Source organism: Panthera tigris, chromosome D4 (assembly GCF_018350195.1).
Source record: "Panthera tigris isolate Pti1 chromosome D4, P.tigris_Pti1_mat1.1, whole genome shotgun sequence".
Classification (NCBI taxonomy): Eukaryota; Metazoa; Chordata; class Mammalia; order Carnivora; family Felidae; genus Panthera; species Panthera tigris.
The window spans coordinates 57,665,548-57,680,737 of record NC_056672.1 but is presented as its reverse complement, the minus strand read 5'-3'; the positions used below and the strand labels follow the sequence as shown (position 1 = coordinate 57,680,737).

Here is a 15,190-nt window from a genome sequence, read left to right as displayed (position 1 = left end):
CGCGCAGCTGAGCCTCAGGCGCAGCCGGGCCTGGGTGGCGCGAGGCCCGGCCCGGGAGGCCAGCGTCTGTGCCCCGGAGGCGGACCGGGGGCGGGGCAGTCCCCGGGGCAGGGCTCTCCCGCGGGCGGCCCTTTGCCTCCCCGCCTCCGCGAGCCGCCGCAGCAGAGGATGCCCTACGGCGCCGCCCGCCCGGCCCCGGAGAGGCGGCTGAGGAGCCGGCCGCCCATTGGTCGCGGCGGCGCGGCGTCTCCGCCCCCTCCGCGTCCCCGCCCCCCCCCTCCGCCGCCGCCGCCGCCGCCACCGCCGCCGCCGCCGCTGCCGCTGCCGCTTCCCGGCTCCGCCTCCTCCCCCTCCGGGAGCCGCCTCCGTCGCCGCCACCGCTGCTGCTGCCGCCGGCCCGGGCCCAGCCAGCGCCCGCCCGCCGGAGTCGAGTCGCAGTCGGAGCCGCTTTCCGCGGCCCCCGCCATGAGCGGAAGCGCCGCCGCCGCGGTCGCCGCCGCCGCCTCAGCAGCTGCGGCCGCCGCGCACTTCCAGCCTCAGTCGTCGTCTCCCAGGCCGGGCGCCGCCGAGCTAGGGCCCCTGCGCCGCCCGCGCCCCCCGCCGCCGCCGCCCCGGCCCGAGCCAGCCGCTGCCGGCCGCCTCAGCCCTCCGGGCCACGGGCCTCTCCGGGCGGGCTCCCAGGGTGGCGGCGCCTGCGGCCGAGCTCCGGGAGCAGGTACGGGGTCCCGGAGCGGGCCGGGCGGGGAGGGGCGTGGGTTGGTTTCGGGGGTGGGGGGCCCAAAGGCGTGTGGTCCAGCCTTCCGGCCCCGCGGAGGGGGTGGAGCGTTGTCTGGGGTCAGCTTTGTCCGGCCCCGGATACCCTGTGAGCTCTGCGTCCCCGCCGCGCCGAGCGGCTCACAAAGCGTTTTCCTACCCGGTGGGTAGCCCCCTCCCCTAGGGTGGGCAGGGCAGGACCTCTCTAGGTCTCCGCTTGGCGGAGGAGGAAACCAAGGCTTACTGGGGGAAGTGACTTGCCCAAGGTCACGTAGCCGGTGAGAGCCGTAGCCTGGCTGGGACCCAGGGCCACCCTGGGCCGGCGCGGGCCCCGAGTCGGGGGCGGGGGGCTGGAAGGAGGAAGAACTCCTAGCCCCCGGGACCCGAGAGACATTGATCCGGAGGAGGGGGCTCTAGGCCCTGGTCCTAGGCACGCCCACCCAATGCTTTTTAGGTAGGCTTCGGGGATAAGATCTCTTGCGCGGTGGAGAGAAGGAGCAGGGGCCCCTTTGAGGGCTTGGGGGGTACTCTGGGGAGCCGATTTGGGGACCCTCAGAGGGGAGAGATTCGGATGGGGGGTGTGCCTCCTGGGGGAGGGCTTTCTTGAGTGAATGGGGCAGAGCTTCGGAAACTTCTCATCATGGGGACTGTTTGGTTTCTGCCAGGCCACATTGCCCACCACTGCCCGGACTAAACCAATCCAGCTGAGATTAATAGGGAGGCCTTCCCGCTTTTGTGGAGACACCTATAAGGTGTGTGTTTTCATGAAATGGCACGAGTTTCGTTCGTGCCCCAAACAGAAGTGCGTATAAGGCCCTAGTAAAAGCATTTCTGCTACAGAAGGCCGAATGAGTCTTTTTCCAGGTGGTCTGGATCTGTCACACATGGAGGACCCCTGGAGAACAGCTATCCGAGGCGTGAAGGGGAAGGAAGCAGGGAGGATTGGGACAAGCCACCCTCCAGCCTGGCATGTTGGGGCCATGTGCTGCAGGGACTCCCATTTTTCTTTGGGGTGGGTGGTTTTTACTGTAGTGGCTATATCTTGGAAAGGGAAGGAGAGGACTTGGAGTTCTAGAAGAGAGAGGGAGGGCAATGGAGAGTGTCCTGTGGAGCTCAGAAAGCTGTAGAATGGGGGAAAAGAACAGGGTATTTAGTCATTGTGGGGGAAGGGAGATAAAAGGGTTGCTGAGGGGAGGGGGGGGCAGTGTCTAGTCTAGAGAAAACTTGGGATGTTTCAAAGAGGGAGCCAAGGGTTTGAAAGGAGTCTGTTAGAGGTGGATGGTATCTTACAAGGTTGAGTAATAGGTACTGGTCTGCAATCACTTCATTTTCTTCCAGTAAAGACATTTGTAGTACTTTTATATAAATGTTTTGGCTTTTGCACTCCCCACCCGCATTCTGTTTCCTGGTCTAAGGCTGTCGGCCCTTAGTATTGTCTTGGAAGTAAGGCTTGACAAAAGAGGGAAGGGGAAGACTAATTAGCAAATGCATTAATTAGGGCCCTTTGTCCGAAATGATTCCTTGTTTAAGTCAGCCGATTTCTTGCTGCCCTCCTGCTTTCCAGCTGTGGTGGGTGTTTGGGGGATGGGGACGTGCTCTGGAAGAACTGCCCTGATTTAGACAAGATAAATTTTTCTTAAAAAATTGAGGCATATATTTGACAAATATGTATAAAAGCATGAAAATTTACTGGTCAAAGATTTTAATTAGTGAAATGCAAATTGAAACAATAAGGAGGTGCTGTTTCACACCCATCAGAGTGGCAAAAATTAAATGCTGTGGTAATCAAGTGTTAGTGAGGTTGTGGGGAAATCAACTTTTATTTACTGCTAGTGGGAATGTAAATGGATACAACTACCTTGGACAGTAGTGTAGCGATGTCTTGTTGGAGGGCTAACATACCTATTTACCCAAAATGTCTATTTCTGTGTCTAAGAAGTAATACGGTCGTCCAAGAAAATAAGTAAGAAAAAGTATAAGCATGCTCATTGCAGCTCAAATGTCCACCAACAAGGGGAATGCATAAATGGTTAGATAGTCCCACACAATTGAGTCTTACAGCACTGTGAAAAATAAACCACAGCCTCATGCTTTAAAATGAATGAATCTCACAAACATAATATGGGGTGGGGGAACAAGTTACAGATTTCTTACAAAATGTTTGCACTTGTATAAAATCTGAAAACATGCAAAATAATATGGTTTGGGGGCTATGTACCTATGTCGTGAAAGTATAAAAACATGCATGGTAACAACTAACACCAAATTCAGAGTAGAAATTATCTCTGGGAAGAAAAGATGAAGAATGGGATTGGACAGGGGTACACCAAGGGCTTTAATTATATCTAATATTCTATTACCAAAAAACCTGAATCAGATAATTGCAAATTAGGATTTGCTTATTTTGGGTGTTGGGTCAGAGATATTCAATATATTATTTTAAATATTTTTCAGATGTTTGAAATATTTCTCACATGCAGAACATTTTCTTATTTATCGAGTGAAGGATTTTTGTCCCATAAAAATGAAACTTCTGCCACAGACTCCAGTCCAGCACAGCCTGTTAGACTTGCAGGCTGGTGATCCTTTTCTCACCCCTTTCTGACCTGCAAAGCCTGGTATTGCGATGGGTGACTTTTATTTTGGAACTGCTGATAGGCATGGAGGATTTCCCAGTGTTTCTAAACTTTCTGGTGGACCTAGGTCAGCAGTTTGAGCTTTGTCAAAATATAAGTGCTCCAGGACGTTCTAACTTATCTGTTGCAGGGAGGGACCCAGACATCTGATTCTGACAAAGTTCCCCAGTAGATTCTGATGACCACTAAAATTTGAGAACCACTGCCTTAGGCTCCTGACTCTGGGCTGTACTCCATTTTAGCTTTGCCCTAGGCTGCCTTCTCTTGCCTGTCCTGCCTAACTGGGACTAATTTGGACCCATGTGATACTTAGCTCTTTTATAGGGCATAAAAGAGTGATGGGGTTGGAAGCTGTTGAATGTGAAGGCATTCATAATCTGGTCATCTTTTCCTCTTATTTTCATGCAGGTAGCTAAGGGGCCCATTATCCACCAGGGCTATTTATCAGGTTTTACAAACTTTAACCACTTGTGTCGCTCACTATATGGGGTTTTATAGTTAAGATAGGAGCAAAAAACCCCCAAACAAACAAAAAACAAAAACAAAGGGGGGGGGGTGCACTAACAGAGAAGGAAAACCAGCAGATTTGGAGAAAAGAAATCCCCAATAGTAAATGTATGTGATCCAACCTTTCTCTACAAATGGTAGAGATTCTTTTAGTGCCTTAGCTTATGACATGCATTTGAATTTCAGCTATTTGAACCTATAGTCAAAGATTAGGGTCTTCAATAACAACTGATTATCACCTCAAGATGGAAGTTTCCTTTCTTCCAAATTTGCTAGTTTTACTTCTCTGCCAGACCCTTTTTGCTCTATCCTAATATGTTTAGGAATTAATTTATATTAACAAATATGAGGATTTCTGGTAATGAAATGTGTAAAATGCTTGGTTGTCTTTGGTAAGGTTCTTCTTTCTGGAAACCTACTTTGAAAGGGCAGTGTGTCCCCAGGTTTTGGGGACCCCATATTTTTGCAGGGCTGCTGTGTGAGGTTGTATAGATTGTGCCCAACCCGAAGTCACCTGTTTTGGGTGACAAGTGGGAGTGCAAATTCATTTGTGCTCCACTTCTCAAAATGAGCAATTCGCGTGGACGTGTGTCCTCTCAGAAGAGGGGGCACCCTTTTCAGATTCTCACCAAGGTGCTTCGTGAAGTAGCTGCCTTGCAGCTTTGTTGGTCTGTGTATAACTGTGCCGTCTATAGTTGTGGACCCTGTGAAGAGGGCATGTCAGTTTTGGGCCTTGAGTTCCAAGCGTTTTCCCCACGTGAACTTTTCAAGGGAAGGGACCCGCCCCTGGCTTTTCATCACCATGCTCAGTTGTACCAGTCTTTCAGCTTAAAATTGTAAAAATTTGTTAAGGAGCTAGAGAAATATGCCCCTTTTTGAAAATACCATTATTTATGAAAAGACGGAATGAGAGAGAAATATTAAAAAGACAACAGCATCTGGTACTTGAAGAAGAGAAAGTAGCTATGCACCCCACCCCATTTGCTCTTGCATTCTTGCAGTGCTCACTTTGAGGGGGAAATACGATGGTATTTTTCTCTTCCTATTCCCCCCTACGCTAGTATTCCTGAATTTCTTCAGACCTGAGGCTTTTTAGCCAATTTTGAAAATATTTACCCATTTGTATTTTCCATTAAGTGGTTGTTTACGCTTCCTGCTGTTTTATTTTTTCTTGGAGAGAGGGGAGGGGGTAGTGCTCAACCAAGGACAAGACTGGACTTCCTACTGCTTTTGCAAATAATGGCAGTGTGTTTTTCAGAACAGTTGTCATGGAAGAGTGCTGTTCTGTGGGCTCAAGGGAGAGGTACATTTGAAGTGGTTTCTCTTGTCTTTATTATTATTTTTAAACATGATTGAGGGTGATGGTTACAGAGTTCCATTGTGCTTTTGCTGCTGTTTTGGAGGAGGTTTTTTGAAGAAAATATACTTAAAGCTAAAAATGTTTAACAAAAACAGTCTTAGGCTCACACGAGAAAAACAAACAGTTCTCACCTTTAGGCCTTACCCAAAGCAGTTTGAATTTTTTCCAGTTCTGTTTAAATGGATATTGGTACTATTTTAGGGACTGCTTAGAACACTTAACTGGAGTGACGTAGGGCAGGTGGAGGAGGAGAATGATCGGATTATACTGGGGTTTATCAGTAGTTCCTCCAGTCATGATATGGAAAGCTATCACTGTATTGTCTGCTTTTTTGTGTTAAAGTATGTGTAGGAATAAGGGTGAGATTGTGAGTTTTGATATGTATAATAATTTGACCCTGTTGAAAGAAAAAGCAGAGGGAAGAAGTGGTAAGAGGAAGAAATACATGCTTGGAAGACAGTAGCAAGCAATTAAATAGCAGTACATTTCATAGTACTTTTGGGATGTTCCTTGAGTTGAAAGGTACCTGTCTGTATCCGTTCTGCTTCAGCACCTTTGATTTCAGTGTCTGAAGATAGTGCTTACTGATCTTTGGTTGAAATCTGTTTTACCGTCATGGAACTGGAAAGTGAGTAGTTTTGAAGACTAGACTGAGGTAGTAGGGTAGGCTGAAAGTAAAAACAAGTATATCCATTTTGTAACTGCTTTGTAAATAGGAGTTGGGAGTCTCATAATTAACAAAAGTATTTTTCATTTGGCTTTTTAGGCTATCTTATTTAAAAATTGTTTTAATGAATTTGTCTTCCTATCTGTGCCTCAATACATATTTGAGTACCTACTGGGTGTCATAATACCACTACCAATACTTTGGGGGGTGATAGCCTTCATTGTCAGAGACTTCATTACCCGAGGTACTGAGAACAGCACAAAGGCTGTGGGCTTCAGCTAGTTCTTTCTTTCTTTTGTCACGCTTCCTTCTGCTCCCTGGTCTTCTGGGTTTGGTGGTGATCTGCCCATCTGTCAGGTCAGTCCTGCCCCTCCTCTCCCCATGTGGGGGGCACAGAGGCTTTACAGAACCATTCGGCCGGGCACCTTCAAGTAAAACCCCTCCAACAATATTGAGCCAGACCCGAGGGCCATCATAGTGGCTCCAGTTCCTCTTCCTTCTCTGTTGCCTGTGTTGACACCAACCACCCACCCTTTGCTGTGGAGCCTGGAAGTCGCCCCCCTCACCCCCAATCATACAAAGAGGCTTTGTGCTCTGAGGATGTTCCAAAGGCGGGATCACTGTAATTATAATTCCCCAAGCACAACCAAGTAATGGGGGCAGGCAGGGTAAAGATGGTATCCAAGTTCTTGTTGGTAGGGAGAAGTCAGCCGGGATTAAAAATCATCTGGAGTCAGTACCAAAATGGATAATGGAGCGTTGTTGGTAATGCTGATGGGAATGTATTTAAGTGAATGCATTTCAGATTTTTACATTCTAATACTTGCAAGATACTTGAAGCTTTAAAAAGCATAAGACAGCCGGAACTTTTTTTTAGGTCTTTTTTTTTTTTTAAGTCTAAAATTGTAACCGAAAACTACTTTAGAAGAAGGTATGTAGAAATCCCAGTCTACTTTGCTTTATGTTTCTGTTGCCAGAATGATTGATTGCCCAAGAAAGCCAAATACATAACTTATTACTAGGGGTGCTCCAGATACATAACTTAATACTTTTTTTGCTTGTTTCTAAAAGTAAGCTCTGACTGACATTTTGGGGAAGGTAATTTCCCCTTACTACCATGAGAAAAAAAAAAATCAGTGTGGGGATATGTGCTTAATAAACTTTTATATCAACCATCTATGTCGTGTGCTTCCAAGCTGTGTTGGCAATCTTTTAATGAAAACTTTCTTCTTAGTATGTTAACTATTCATATATTACTCTGACTAGTGTGTCAAACAAACTTTTTTGTGTTTTTAAAATGAAGTGCACCAGGGGCGCCTGGGTGGCTCAGTCAGTTGAGTGTCCGACTTTGGCTCAGGTCATGGTCTCACGGTCTGTGAGTTCGAGCCCCGTATCGGGCTCTGTGCTGACAGCTTGGAGCCTGGAGCCTGCTTCAGATTCTGTGTCTCCATCTCGCCGCCCCTCCCCTGCTCATGCTCTGTGTCTGTCTCTCAATAATAAATAAACGTTAAAAAAAAAAAATTAAAATAAAAGGCACATGGCTTCTTTAAAACGAAGTGCACCAAACAATTGCAGAGGTCAGTAGACTTTAGGATAGTGGATTCCAGTTGTCCTTTATGCAAGGTGAAGGGAAGAGACCCTTTTTTTGTTAAGCTTAGCACTGACTTTTGTGGTGAGTGAAGCAGTCAGGGTGATCACGTGTACTATATATGGAAACCTTTAGCTACTGTCAGCTGGCCCTTCCTCTAAAAGCATGGCCCCTGACAAAAGTGTGCAATGTGATGATTTGACATATGAATACATTTTGAAATGATAATCACAGTCAGGTTTATTAATACATCCATCACCTCACATAGTTATCTGTGTGTGTGAGAGAGAATGTTTCAGATCTATTCTGTTAGCAAATTTCAAGTATACAATACAGTATTATTAACTGTAGTCACCATGATATACATCGATTTTCAGAACTTATAATTGAAGGCTTGTGCCCTTTGACCAACATCTCCCCATTTTCCCTAATTTCCAGACTCGGGTAACCATATTCTACTCTGTTTCTATGAGTTTGACTTTTTAAATTAAAAACAATTTTATTTATTTATTTATTATTTTAGAGCCCACATGTGAGATTGTACAGTATTTGTCTTTCTCTGTTTGGCTTGTTTCACTTAACATTATGTCCTCCACGTTCATCCATTTGTTGGATGTTGCAAATGGCAGGATTTCCTTCTTTCTAATGGCTGAATAATATTCCATTGTACATATATACCACATCTTCCTTCATCCAGTCATCAGACACATAGGTCCCTATCTTCGCTGTTTTGAATAATGCTGCAAGGAACATGGGAATGCAGATATCTTGAAGAAATCTACCTTAAATTTATCTTCCTATAAGACTACCGGGTAGTCTGTTACAAAGATATTGCCCATATAATCCTTAGAAAGGACTACCAATTTGACAGCTAAAGGTTATGAGATTTAAAAATACACAAGGCCCCATTTTATCTGCTTTTAATGAGAAGTAAGGTTGATTCCCCGCCCCCCCCCCCCCCCCCCCCCCCGCCAACCTCGCCAATGTTTTAGGCAAATATATTGTTTAGCAGTGACTTTATTTTAGCTTAATTGTAAACTGTTATTTGTCTACTTTGTGTCATTTATAACATACATTTCCTTTGGAGATTAACCTCTGACTCTTACTTTACTGCTCTCTGGTGGCCACTAAATGATAAAAACATTTATTGAATGCCTACTTTGTACCAGGCACAGTGAGGATTTCGGGTAAAATTCAGATATGCAACAGTTCACTGATAGATTCTGACAGTATGGTAGCAGAACAAATGCATTTTTGGGTCTGCAAATTCTTAATAAGACGGCAGAGAACATCAGAATTTCATTAATAGTGGTGATATATAACCATGAGAATTAATGTTGCTAAAGCACAGACCTAACCAGATAAAAAATTTGAGTGGTTATCTACTAAGTAAAAGAAATATTTTTTCAGGACACCTGGGTGGCTCAGTCGGTTAAGCATCCAACTCTTGATTTTGGCTCATGTCATGATCCCACACAGTTTTTGAGATTGAACCCTACATCAGGCTCTGTGATGATAGTGTGGAGACTACTTGGAATTCTTTCTCTCTCTCTCTCTTTTTCTCGATCAAAATAAATAGACATTAAAAAAAATTTTAGGGGCTCCTGGGTGGCTCAGTCGGTTGAGCGTCCAACTTCGGCTTAGGTCATGATCTCGCAGTTGTGAGTTTGAGCCCCGCGTTGGGTTCTGTCCTGACAGCTCAGAGCCTGGAGTCCGCTTTGGATTCTGTGTCTCCCCCTCTCTCTGCCCCTTACCCGCTCATGTTCTGTCTTTTTCTGTCTCTCAAAAATGAATAAACGTTAAAAAATAAAAAATTATTTTGGTCTGGTATTCAAGACCAGCATAATTAGGTCTTCATTATTTCAATCTCTACTATTCTTCCTCATGAATATTATTCTCCAAGGAAATAGGATACCCTGTTGTCTATATGTCCATCACTTTTTCATCTTTTTTTCTTTGATTTTTTAGCTTTAAGGGCTTTTAGTTTTTCCAAAGCCCACTTTTTAAATGTCTAGATGGTAATTGTCACTTATTGTGTGCAAAGTTCTGTTCCAAGTGCTTTACGTGGATTAATTCATTTAATTTGCACTATAGACCTCTAAGGTTGATGCTATTATTATCCTTAATGTGCAGATGAAGAAACTGGAACAGAGAGAGGTTAAATAACTTGCTAGAGAGGATGCAGCTATTAAGAGTGTTTATCTGGGATATGAACTGAAGCTGTCTAGTTCCAGAGTCTATATTTTTAGCCATCATGCTTTACTACATCTCTCTCTCTCTCTCTCTCTCTCTCTCTCTCTCTCTCTTTTTTCTAGCAGACTTAGGAGTTAGTTTTGGTAACAAAAGGTTGGATGTAAGCAAAGGTGATCACTGCTTTAGCCACTGAAAGGAATTTGCAGTCTTTAGTTTTACCTTTGCTCCTGAGAAATCTCTTTTCTTAAAGCTCTGAATTACTGCATTAAGATTATTTAATTGATTTTTAAAAGTCATTCATTACTTTTTTACATAAAGAGTAGGAGTACCTGCACTGGGGTGGGTGGATTTACATTAGAACAGGCATATTTAAATTACTTCTTAGAAAATCTCTCATATTCTGTAATCCTGAACACTAGGGTCTTAACTGAGGGCTTGTTTGGGCACTTACGCAGATAAAAAAATTTATTGGAAAAATTTGACCCTACTCAGAGGAACTTCTGAATTTCATCTTTTTTGTGGATATGGGTACCCTTCCCCCAAATATCATCCATCCAAGAATGGATGTTAGACTTCATTTTAGCCTTTTCTTTTTAGCCTACTTAATTTCCATAATAAATTGGTTTGTCACAAGCTAAAGCATAAACATATCTCTTAATCCAGTAGCATAGAATATGAACATTTCAGGTGTTAGTTGGAGAGCCTGGTGTGGGGTTGATGCTGTCTGAGACAGTGGATTATTTGAGGAAAATAATATAGCATTGTGGTTACCAAGTGAGCTACTTCAAAACTGCTAAGTTGGAATCTGAGATTGAGTAAATTTTCTCATAAACAGTTATGGATGGTGTTTCTAATATTTCATCTATATTGTAGGCTTAATCGGCATTGGTGAGCCATCCTTTTAGAAAATGTGCTGTGAGAAAATGAGATTCTAAGGTCAAAACCAGGTACAGTACTTACAGACTTTTGGAACGTGGCCTGTTTTTGAGTGGAGCACTGCCAACAATCTTTTTCTCCTACTTTGCTTATGGATACCTAGAAAGGAAAAATGAATTGTTTGCTTTTCAGCTTCCTAAGTGATATGGAATTAGTTCATCGGAGGAAGATATTCTTTCTATTCAGCCAGGGCAAAGACTGATTAATTCAGATAATTGAGGCATTTCCACCTATTTGCTTTTTGGAGTTTAAGAATCTTACCTTCAGAACAACTCTAGAGTTATGTTTGGGGGCTCTAATGGAAATCATTGTTGACTGCCTTTGCTGTATGTCAAGAATGAGTCATGAACTCTTGTGATCTAATTATCCAATGTTTCTATTTAAAAATTCTACATATATTGTTGAAAACAAATTATTACTATTCTATGATATTTTTGAACTTTAAATAAAAGCTACCATTGTGTGCTAAAAAAAACAAAAAACAAAACCAAAAAACCAACAAAGGCAACAAGTAAAAGATCTGCCTTCTTAAAATGAATTTGTGTGCAACTCATGACGTTATTAAATTGGATGTTAAGGTCAAAACAAGAGTCAGAATTTGATTCTAGAATGTTTAGATAATACTGTATATACTTTGAGTCTAATTTTTGGTAGAACAAAATCTTCAAAAAAAAAATGAACTCTGTCTCAATTGATGTAAGTGATTTTAATTTAACATAAATAGTTGGAAATAGTAGAAATATAGTTTTGCCATAGCAAAATCTTTCTTTAGAACATTGGAGATGTACATGTTTCCTTTTGAAGTATAGTTGTTTGATAGAATATTATTTATTTTTCCTGGTGCTGTGTAATTAAAACTGCCTAAATTTATTTTAAGGTTTGATTCAAACTTTGTTTCTGTGGAAGAAAAATTACCAAATTGCAAAGGGGCTTTAGAAATACTGATTCCAAGATTGCTTTTAAGAAGGGAGAGGCAAAAAAAAAAAAAAAAAAAAAAAAAAAAGGGAGAGGCAAGTCAAATTGGGTATGAGCTCCACAGAATTGTCTGTGCTACTTCCTGGGTCAGAAAAGCTTAAAGAGGGGGGCTGTGTTGTAGGAGGGCGGGGCATTAACCTGGTAGGAACTAGAAGTGAAACTGGAAGTGCCTTTTTTAAAAAAAGAAAAAAAAAAAAAGCAGATTGTTGTATTACTGAGTCAGGCTGGATTGAGCAGTGAGTGTTTCTCAAGCACAAATGTGTATGTAGTGCCCTCGCAGATTTCCTGATTAAGTCAACATGTTTGCAGTTGACTCGGGACTGACCTTAGACCCAATGGCGGAAGATGAGAGAAGGGCCAAAGGAGAGGCCGAGGCAGGGGTCTTAGGGTGCAGTTTTTGAAAGAAAATTTCTGAGCCTTTGAGAGACAGCAGGAAGTTAAAGGTGGAATTCTGGGAACATATCCACCCCCTCCTCTCCAGCCCAAGCTGTCTGGAGGTGGAGCCTGAGCGGTGGCAGTGGAGGATAAGTAGACTAATGGATGTTGGTAAAGGTATCCTTGTTAGAACAGAAAAGGTATATCACTGTGGTTTGTCTTAAAATGATAGATTCTCATTACAATCTTAGCCATACAAAGGTTAGCAAGTCTTAGGTAATTTTATTTTGCCTAGGGTTAAAAGTGAAATTCACTTATTTTAAAAGAAAAATGAGAATTTAGGATATAACATTGACACTTAAAAGAGCATTAAATTTCCAGTGTGGTTAGATGGTAGTTATATGCTATCTGTCATGCATAAAAGATGACAGTGCTAACATGCTCTGCCTAACTAGGGCATGCAGTGCTAATGTTTTTCCCACAGGAGTGATAGGTTCAAATTCAGAGATTAAAAACCTGTGCTCTTTCTGCTGGTCTCCCTTCTTCGATCCCCAGAAACCATTCACAGATGCTCTGTGTGTGGATGGGTGTAATATGGATGAGGATTGGGTTTATGGCTCTGAGGTAGGCCAACACCTCTCGCACTTTATTTATGCATCACCTGGGAATCTTATGAAAATGAAGATTTCTAGCAAGGTTACTGATGATAGTGAAGTGGTTCGAGTAGCCAAGGAGTGGAGTAGTGGCTCTCAAACTGTATAATAGTCATCTGCAGGGCTGGTTAAAAGGAAGAGTACTAGGTGACACCACCTTCCAAGCTTTTGAATCACTTTACCAGGGGGTAGGGCCTAATATTTTGCACACACACAAAAAATTTCTAGGTGATGGTATTGTGGGGTGTGTGTGTGTGTGTGTGTGTGTGTGTGTATTTTGAGATCCACTGAGGTAGAATATAAATACTATAGAGGAGAATCAAACCATCTGTCTTGGCTTCTTGAGCATTATTTTGTGACTGAAAATGGTGAAGAAAAGGTTGCTGAAAGTCATAATTAATACTGTTCATGGTTAAATAGGTGATGGGAATTAAGGAGTGCACTTGTGATGACCACCAGGTGTTCTATGGAAGTGTTGAATCATTGTATTGTACACCTGAAACTAATATTATGCTGCAAGTTAACTAACTGGAATCTAAATGAAAACTTAAAAAAATTACTGTTTAGGTTAGGCAAATAACACCTCATTAAACAATTCTGTGTGTTTTATTGTATGGTGAGTATATGTCTGTGTCTAGAAAACATCAACAACAGACTCACACCATACTGGTGGTAATAAAGATTATTCTTTCTGGAGAAGGATCCAGGATTATGGAGGGTGGGATTTGAGCTTTCTTTTGTAGGGTTTTAATGTTTACTGAAGAGATTGTACTTCTATTTATGTAATTAGTTTTATAAAAAGGCATACAAAAACTGGGCTAGATTGCCTCCCGTTTACTTCTCTAGATCTGTCCTCCACCCTGTTCCACCTGGCTCTCTGCCCTAAGGAAAGAGCTCCCAGATCCTCTGGCTTCTTACTGTAACGGTTTAGCCTTAAGAAGAAATTGAAGGGAAGGAGGATGAAGTCAGAATATTTATTCTCCTCTCACAGTAGCCTGCATTTTATTACCTGGGTTCTGGGAAACTCTGTCTCTTGTCTTTTTTGGGGACCAGAGCAATAATTGTTCAGTTATTGCTAGTTCTGGTTCCTGTTCTATCCCCTGTGATTTCTGTAGGCCTCAACTAATTTAGTAATTATTCCTTTTACAGATAGACCCCTTTCAGATTATTCTGAGTTTGTCATCCCTTTACTGTTGGGACCCTGACTGATGGACCCTCTAGTCCTGTTCTTCTCTCTACTATAATCCCATCTCAGAGGTAGTGACAGTACTATTTTGGTATGTGTAACTTCCAGACATTTCTATACATAACATGGCCCTAAAATAAATGTACATATTTAACACAAAAGGAATCCTATTGTACTTCCAATTGTATAAGTTTTTCTTACATCATACTACATTGTGACCATTTTTTACATCAGTATAATCTACCTCTTTTTAAAAAATTTTATAAGCTTATTTATTTTGAGAGAGGAGCACGTGTGTGGGGAGGGGCGGAGAGAGAGAGAGAGAGAGAGAGAGAGAGAGAATCCCAAGCAGGCTCTGCATGGCCAGTGTGGAGCCCAATGGGGGGCTTGAACTCATGAACCCATGAGACCACAACCCACGCTGAGATCAAGAGTTAGACGCCCAACCAACTGAGCTACCCAGGCACCCCAAATCTGCCTCATTCTTAATAGCTACAGCTAAATACACTATTCCATTGTATTTGATATGGACATACCACAACTTAACCAGTTCCTTATATATTTAACATGATCATTTTGTAAAAAAATTTTTAATGTTTTTATTTATTTTTGAGAGAGAGAGAGAGAGAGAGAGAGAGAGAGAGAGACCGAGCATGAACGGGGGAAGGGCAGAGAGAGAGGGAGACACAGAATCCCAAGCAGGCTCCAGGCTCCAGGCTCCAGGCTCCAGCACAAAGCCAGATGCGAGGCTTGAACTCCTGAACCACGAGATCATGACCTGAACTGAAGTTGGGTGCTCAACCTACTGAGCCACCCAAAGCTCCTCCAATTTAACATGATAATTTTAATCATATACTGAATTTTCATTAATAATTAGATCTGTTTCTGCATTCTGTTCTATTGTTCTGTCTCTATCCTGGCACCAATATTACACATTTTGCTTATAGTAGTTTTATACAGATAAATTCTTGGCAGGGCAAATCCTGGTAGTTATTTTTATTTTGGAGAAGACTTTGGGCTTTCATCATGTACTTTTTTCCCTTCCAGATATCTTTTAAAAGTATTTGTTAGGATTCCTACAATAGTCATTGATACATTGATTGGAAAGGCATTAGTGAAGTTTTATAGTTTAATTCACATTTGTCAATGTATTTTACACAGTAGGGCATTTTCATCATGCTTTTTGAGTTTTGCTGATGTTAGGAAAAGCTGTGGATTTTTGTATATTTATTTAAAAACCTGCCTATTTCTGGGGCGCCTGGGTGGCTCAGTTGGTTAAGTGTCCAGCTTCAGCTCAGGTCATGATCTCATGGTTCATGAGTTCGAGCCCTGCATCTGGCTCTGCACTGACAGCTCAGAGC

General features: G+C 42.7%; 1 protein-coding gene across 1 annotated transcript in view; it reads left to right on the top strand.

The window, feature by feature from the left end:
* The first annotated feature begins 324 nt into the window (after positions 1 to 324).
* LOC122233108 (homeobox protein Hox-D13-like) overlaps positions 325 to 15,190 on the top strand; it is a 79,333-nt gene continuing 64,467 nt past the window's right edge. Inside the window, exon 1 of the mRNA XM_042964491.1 lies at positions 325 to 715. Coding sequence (XP_042820425.1) covers positions 466 to 715 — 250 coding nt within the window. The 5' untranslated portion in view covers positions 325 to 465. The remainder of the gene's footprint in view (positions 716 to 15,190) is intronic.